The sequence below is a fragment of the Carassius carassius genome, chromosome 6 (genome assembly GCF_963082965.1).
Source record: "Carassius carassius chromosome 6, fCarCar2.1, whole genome shotgun sequence".
NCBI lineage: Eukaryota > Metazoa > Chordata > Actinopteri > Cypriniformes > Cyprinidae > Carassius > Carassius carassius.
Window position 1 is genome coordinate 40,549,742 of NC_081760.1, and position 8,202 is coordinate 40,557,943.

General features: G+C 41.4%; 1 protein-coding gene across 2 annotated transcripts in view; it reads left to right on the plus strand.

Moving 5' to 3' along the window:
• Positions 1 to 7,788, plus strand: part of LOC132142913 (NACHT, LRR and PYD domains-containing protein 12-like) — a 30,285-nt gene extending 22,497 nt beyond the window's left edge. For both annotated transcript variants that reach the window (XM_059553114.1, XM_059553113.1), the window contains 2 exons: positions 4,960 to 5,006; positions 6,993 to 7,788. In XM_059553114.1, the coding sequence (XP_059409097.1) occupies positions 4,960 to 5,006; positions 6,993 to 7,558 (613 nt within the window). In that variant the 3' untranslated portion in view covers positions 7,559 to 7,788. The remainder of the gene's footprint in view (positions 1 to 4,959; positions 5,007 to 6,992) is intronic.
• Positions 7,789 to 8,202: the final 414 nt, after the last annotated feature.

Below are 8,202 nucleotides of genomic sequence, written 5' to 3' on the forward strand. Positions count from 1 at the left end.
ATCTTCTTAATGTTGAATAAAGCAAAAACAGTTTCTGAAGGACTAGACAGTTTTAGCAATGTGGTCTGAGAAAGTCAGCTGATCATCAATCATAACTCCAAGGCTTCTAGCTGTTTTTGAAGGAGTTATGGTTGATGTGCCTAACTTGATGGTGAAGTTGTGATGAAATGATGGGTTTGCTGGAAACACAAGCAGTTCTGTCTTGGCAAGGTTGAGTTTAAGGTGATGGTCCATCATCCAGCAAGAAATGTCTGTTAGACAAGCTGAGATGCGAATAGCTACCGTCGGATCATCAGGATGGAATGAGAGGTATAATAATAATTCATTACATTTTATATAGCGCTTTTTCTAGGCACTCAAAGCGCTTTACATAGTCTGGGGGTATCTCCTCATCCACCACCAGTGTGCAGCATCCACCTGGATGATGCGACGGCAGCCATAGTGCGCCAGAACACCCACCACACACCAGCTTACTGCTGGAGAGGAGACAGAGTGATGAAGCCAATCAGCAGACATGGGGATTGTTAGGAGGCCATGATGGTCAGAGGCCAATGGGCGAATTTAGCCAGGATGCCGAGGTCTCAGCTCTACTCTTTTCAAAAGACTTCCTGGGATTTTTAATGACCACAGAGAGTCAGGACCTCGGTTTAACGTCTCATCCGAAGGACGGAAATATAGTTAAATTAATATATTATAGTTAAGTGTCATCAGCATAGCAGTGGTATGAAAAGTCATGTTGTGTGTATATATATATATATATATATATACACAGCCAACTGACCTCCATGACAGCTTTTGCCCCAATCGCTACAATATCCTAAATCCAACATTTTCCCTTCTGACGATGAGTTTGGATCCCCATCACAACCCACTGGCCCCAAAGCTACTCCTTCCCCATCAGGTCCAGCTGATGAGACCCAAGCTTTCAGCATGATGACTTTGCTTGCCCCTCCAGAAAGACATCCGTCTCACTCACCAGTCTCCTCTTTTGTCTCAGCCACAGCAACCATTCCTCCAATCAAAAAGTGGACATTTTGGGGCTGAAACAAGAAGTGATTAATGCACATGTACAGTTTTCCCAGTTAATAACCAAAGTACAGCTTTAATCTTTGTACGTCTCTTTGCAGTCAGCTAACCCTCCAAAACAGTCTTTAGAGTCATCAGCGAGCCTGAGCCGTGCTCCAGATTCCTCCGCTGCAAAACCTCTTTCTCCTCCCTCCTCTGTTCAATCTTTTCCTCCATCTCTCTCTACATCTTTCTGTGTCCTGCAGCTCCTGTAACAGATGCTGGCGTGAGGCTGCAAATACTGAAATTCTGTTCTTCAATCCAAATCTCAGTTCACTCTAAAAATGATGCATTAAGAGCTGGGGGTGTGAAAACTTTTTGAATTTGAAGATCAGGATAAACTGAACTAATTTTGTCTTCTGGGAGACATGTAAGTATGTTCTGTAGCTTCTGAAGGACAGTGCTAAATAAAAAAATATAAATTTAGGGAAATGACAAAAATGTACACAAATGTACACTTTCAATGGTTTTCACCCTGGCTCTTAATGCATGGTTTTTCCTTCTGCAGCATCAGCAAATATTTTAACCTTTTTCCGTGATTTCTGTATTTTCCGACCTCTAATGGACGACCCATGTGATTTGCTTAGATCAGAGTTGTTTATTTATTTTTTTTGAGAGGGGCTTAGGTTGGTTACTGCATGATGATTGAAATCGTGCAAATGTCCTTAAGCTGTTACCTAAATAAACTGTGAAAAGAAACATCATGGACAGAATGATCCTGAGAGCACTGTACACGAGCACCAAACACGAGCAGAATCAGCGCTGTAACGTGTTACTCGACCCGGTGACTTTTTATGAATGACGGTAAGAATTTGAGATTGGTAGTGCTGTCATAAAATTCACAACGGTTGTGCTGTAATTATATAAAAGAGAGAGAAATTAATAATTTTATTCATCATGCATGAAAGTGACAAAAAGTGAGTGAAGATATTTTAAATGATTTTTATTTATTAAATGCATTAACAAATTTAATTAATACATTGCATTAATTAATACATTTTAATTAAAACATAAATGCAAATAAATGCTGTTCATTAAACTTTATAAAAAATCCTGAGAAATAAAGTTCATCATCATTTCCACACAAAATATGAAGCAGTAAAATAGTTTTCAACATTGATAATAATCAGAAATGTTTCTTGAGTCAAATAAATTGTAAAGATTTCTTAAAGATCATGTGACACTGAAAACTGGAGTAATGATGAAGAAAATTCTGCTTTGCATCACAGGAATAACATTACATTTAATAATGTATAAAAACCTTTGAACAGAGTCATTTTTATAAATTCATCTATTATTTTCTCTTGTGCCCTATATGTAAGGTCTTTTATGTCAAATATCTTTTTTTAAAATAGAATAGAAAAGCCCCCTTTAAAATGATCACATTTTGTTTCTTTGCAGCCTGAAAGGTAGACGGATGCAGTTTATTAAATTATTAAATTGTTTTTTAAATTAAATTAAATTGCAACTAAAATGTGAGTAGTTTTGTCCGTCTCTCTTTCTTTCAGGATATATTTGTGCGCACAGACAGTTTTTTTGTTAAAAGCAGCACTTAAATGTTCAGTTCAGTGTATGTTAATGTTAGATATTTTCTTGAGTATGTAACTATTACACACATCTTTAAGACTTGAGGACCAAACGATCAGTGACAGCAACACTGAGCAGAACGAAGCTATCACGCATTTTAAACCTTTTAACAACAGAACGAAAACAGCAAAAATCAGTAAAATGATCAAATACACTCGTCAAGGGCATGAGTTCAGAGGAAAACAACTACAGAGAACAACACAGCCCTGATGAAGTGGAGATTTACGATTGAAAAAAACAGCTTAAAGTAGCTACTGACGGTGCCAGACCATTTTACAAATGTGTTTAGTTCAGTGAAAGAACTCAAAGCTCAGAAAAATGATTCATTTATAATTAGTCATGAGAGAAATACACATAACTGGTGTAATATTAGCAGAGCAAGTGTTTCTCAGGAGCTCATGGTGCACAGTGTGTTCAGTCGTACACACACACACACACACACACACAGTGTGTTCAGTCGTACACACACACACACACACACACACACACAGTGTGTTCAGTCGTACACACACACACACACACACACACACACACACACAGTGTGTTCAGTCGTACACACACACACACAAACACAGTGTGTTCAGTCGTACACACACACACACACACACACACACAGAGACACACACTCTCACAAGTGTTTCTCAGGAGCTCATGGTGCACAGTGTGTTCAGTTGTACACACACACACACACACACACACACAGTGTGTTCAGTCGTACACACACACACAGACACACACACACAAACACACACACAGTGTGTTCAGTCGTACACACACACACACACACACACACAGTGTGTTCAGTCGTACACACACACACACACAGACACACTCTCTCACAAGTGTTTCTCAGGAGCTCATAGTGCACAGTGTGTTCAGTCATACACACACACACACACACACACACAGTGTGTTCAGTCGTACACAGACACACACACACACACACACACACACACAGTGTGTTCAGTCGTACACACACACACACACAGTGTGTTCAGTCGTACACACACACACACACACACACACACAGTGTGTTCAGTCGTACACACACACACACACACACACACACACACACACAGTGTGTTCAGTCGTACACACACACACACAGTGTGTTCAGTCGTACACACACACACACAGTGTGTTCAGTCGTACACACACACACACACACACACAGTGTGTTCTGTCGTACACACACACACACACAGTGTGTTCAGTCGTACACACACACACACACACACACACACACACAGTGTGTTCAGTCGTACACAAACACACACAGTGTGTTCAGTCGTACACAGACACACACACACACACACACACACACACACACACAGTGTGTTCAGTCGTACACACACACACACACACACACACACAGACACACACACACACACACACACACAGTGTGTTCAGTCGTACACACACACACACACAGTGTGTTCAGTCATACACACACACACACAGTGTGTTCAGTCGTACACACACACACACACACACACAGACACACAGTGTGTTCAGTCGTACACACACACACACACACACAGTGTGTTCAGTCGTACACACACACACACACACACACAGTGTGTTCAGTCGTACACACACACACACACACACAGACACACACAGACACACACACACACACACACACACACACACACACAGTGTGTTCAGTCGTACACACACACACACACACACACACACACACAGTGTGTTCAGTAATACACACACACACACACACACACACACACACACACAGTGTGTTCAGTTGTACAGCTGCAGGAGACACTGGTTTTGTGTTTCTCCGCTGTGCCAAGAGTGTGTTTGCATCCACACATTCAGTCAATATGACAGCGTTTTATTAGAGTCAGTTCAGGAGCTTCCAGCTAAATCCCTTTAGGAGCCTTTATTTGTAGGAGACTCTAATCGCTCCGTCACTCGTCTGTGATCCCAAAATCAGCTCACATTGGTTCTGGTTCAATCAGGCAAACCAGCAGACAGTTTTCCAGCCTTTCTTTTCTCATCAGACAGCAAGCACAGCTGCTCAGAAGGGTCTCTCTCTCAGCACCAGATCCAAGCCCTCGCTCGATGCTCATCAGACGCTTTCAAAAGCTGCAGAAGATCCAATCGATTTCAGATTAAAAAGCCCATCAAACCCTGATCAGCTCTAACTGTTCCTGTCCCAGCGTGGGGTATGAGGGAGTTCTCTGGCTGTATTCTGAGCTCGGACAGATATACACCAAATACACACACTATTGACTCAGTCTGATTATATGAGTGTCAACTTATGAACCTGTGTTTGTGTGTTTCTAGTGTGGATCATGGAGGAGAGAAGAGGATGAGAGCAGGACCACGAAAGTGTAGGTCTACACACACACACACTCAAAAAGAGACACACACTAACACAAAGACACACACACACACACACACACACAAACACATACAGAGAGACACACACTAACACAGACACACACACACACACACACAAACCTTGGGAGAAACCAGGCTCAGTTGGGGGCCAGTTCTCCTCTGACCAGACGAAACGTGGCAGACGAAACGTGAAACGGGAAGTCGTGGCCGTTGGGAAGTCGTGGCCTAATGGTTAGAGAGTCGGACTCCCAATCAAAAGGTTGTGAGTTCGAGTCCCGGGCCGGCAGGAATTGTGGGTGGGGGGAGTGCATGTACAGTTCTCTCTCCACCTTCAATACCTTCAATACCATGACTTAGGTGCCCTTGAGCAAGGCATCGAACCCCCAACTGCTCCCCGGGCGCCGCAGCATAAATGGCTGCCCACTGCTCCGGGTGTGTGCTCACAGTGTGTGTGTGTTTGTTCACTGCTCTGTGTGTGTGCACTTTGGATGGGTTAAACGCAGAGCACAAATTCTGAGTATGGGTCACCATACTTGGCTGAATGTCACTTCACTTTTAAACCAGTAGTTCAATTCCAGGCTGCAGCAAAGTCAGATTGTGCAGAAGAATCTGTTTCCTGTGGTCTTGTCCTGGTGCTCCTCTGAGACAAGGTCTTTACAGGGGATCTGTATCTGGGGCTCTAGTTGTCCTGGTCTCCGCTGTCTTTCAGGGATGTAGAGGTCCTTTCTAGGTGCTGATCCAGCATCTGGTCTGGATACGTACTGGATCCGGGTGACTGCAGTGACCCTCTGATCTGGACACAGACTGGATCTGGTGGCTACGGTGACCTCGGAATAAGAGAGAAACAGACAAATATTAGCGTAGATGCCATTCTTCTAATGATGTAGCAAGTACATAGTTGAGCAGAAGAGACTTGTTTCAGATATTATAAATCTTTGAGCAGGGCTCGTATTCACAAAACATTTGATCTTAGCACTAATAGTTCTCCTAAATAACAGTAAAAGTTTTCTCTTAAAAGCTGTTCACAAAGCTGCTGAGACAAACTTTTACTGAGGAACAGAGAGAAGTCTTGAGCTCAGAGGAAGGGGGCGGGGCTAGGGATGATGTCAGCATGCTCATTAAATATGCACACAGTGATTGGCTGAAAGTCTGTCAGAGATTAATTCATAGAAATATTGTAGAGCACGATATTATGTTGCCATATTCAAATAATGGTTTAAAAATAAATGTTAACTGTCACATTCAGATAAATATTTTAAAATGCTACACATTTTTTCCCGCTGTGGCAGAAAGCCTGCTATCATTCCACTTTAACACTGAAACACAGCTTTCACTATATTAGTGAAGACATCTGTGAATAGTGAGGAGATTCAGGACTTTACAAATACAAGCTGAGTCTGAAATCACTCACTCGTTCACTCGTTCACTAACTAAATTCACTGGGGTGGTGTTATTGTCATATGATATTTTATATTACATCTACCTTATTTTAGAAAATAATATTACTAGCAATAACACTCAACGTGACTTTATATTGTAATTATTACAATACTGTAAATATTACGTTGATTTGACATTTTTAAATTATCGTCAAATATTAAACTGAGTTATTGCCTACATAACATATTTTAATATGAATAATTGTGTGAAATAAACATTAAAGCCGAAATAATAAAGATGTAAACATCATTTCTCCTTCAAACTCACTCTCGCTTCCAGCTCGCCGCTTCTCCGCATTGGATTGTGGGAAATAGTGTGAAATCAGAATGAATTGTGGGTAAAAAGTAGTGGAGGAATGTAAGGAATGACGTGGTTCACTCCGAATTCAGACATCACTACAGAATGTGTGACAGATGATCTAGTGCACTATATAGTGTATAGGGAGCGGTTTCAGACACAGCTCTAGTCAAAGCTGTAAACACACACACATCTTCAGTGTTGTGTTGTTCTTGATGTTTCTCTCTTCTTGTGTTCAGATGCCTGTGATCTCACACTGGATCCAAACACAGCACACACTCGACTCGTTCTGTCTGATGAGAACAAGAAGATCACACGTGTGAGAGATCCTCAGCCGTATCCTGATCATCCAGAGAGATTTGATGATGCTCCTCAGGTTCTGAGTGTTGAGAGTCTGACTGGATGCTGTTACTGGGAGACTGAATGGAGCGGTGCTGGTGCTGTAATATCAGTGTCATATAAAGGAATCAACAGGAAAGGAGGGAGTGACTGTGAGTTTGGATCCAATGACAACTCCTGGAGTCTGTACTGCTCTGATAACAGTTTCTCTTTCCGTCACAATAATAACAACATTTTCAGTGGTAAATCTTTCATCCCTTCATCCTGTAAGAGAGTAGGAGTGTATGTGGACGTGTCTGCTGGCTCTCTGTCCTTCTACAGAGTCTCTGACACACACACACTCACTCACTTACACACACACACACTCAAACACTTACACACACTCAACACCACATTCACTGAACCCCTCTGTGCTGGATTTGGGGTTTATTCTTATTCCTCAGTGTCTCTGTGTGATATTAAATGATAGAGAGACTCTTTCTGATGTTCACATGCACACATCAAATCTCACATCACTATATATCTATTCATTTTTAATTAGTTTTTCATCATCATACAGAAGTTATGACTCTAGATCAGACTCTCATACTGTTCTGAATCTTTAATAAACAGAGTAATATGTGTGCTTTAATATTTCTATTGTAAACTGCTCATCAAATGTAATAAAAGTCCATTAGTGACTCATTTGATCCTGAACTGGTTTCTGAATCCTGATGTGAACTGATGACAGTATGAATAATCATGAATGTTATTGAGATCAGCAAAATGAAACACAGAGGCTGAATTCAACACATTGGCTTCCTGTAAAGTTTAGAATTGATTTTATGATAGCTGTCTTTGTGTCCAAGGCTTTATCTGATCTTGCACCAAAATATAGTATAATTATAGTGAGCTTCTGATTCCTTACTCTCCTCAAAGAGCACTTCAGTCTAGTAATCAGCTAAGAGCGGGTTGCAGTGTACCAACCATTAAATGTGTGAGACACCAACTCCTCATTTCCTATCTCTTCCTTTTAATGGACTTACTGAGTTATCCGAGTCAAAGCGTTACAGTCTGTCGAGGGATGCAATTGATAAAGATTTCACGTGTATCCTCTTCACCTGATGTGAG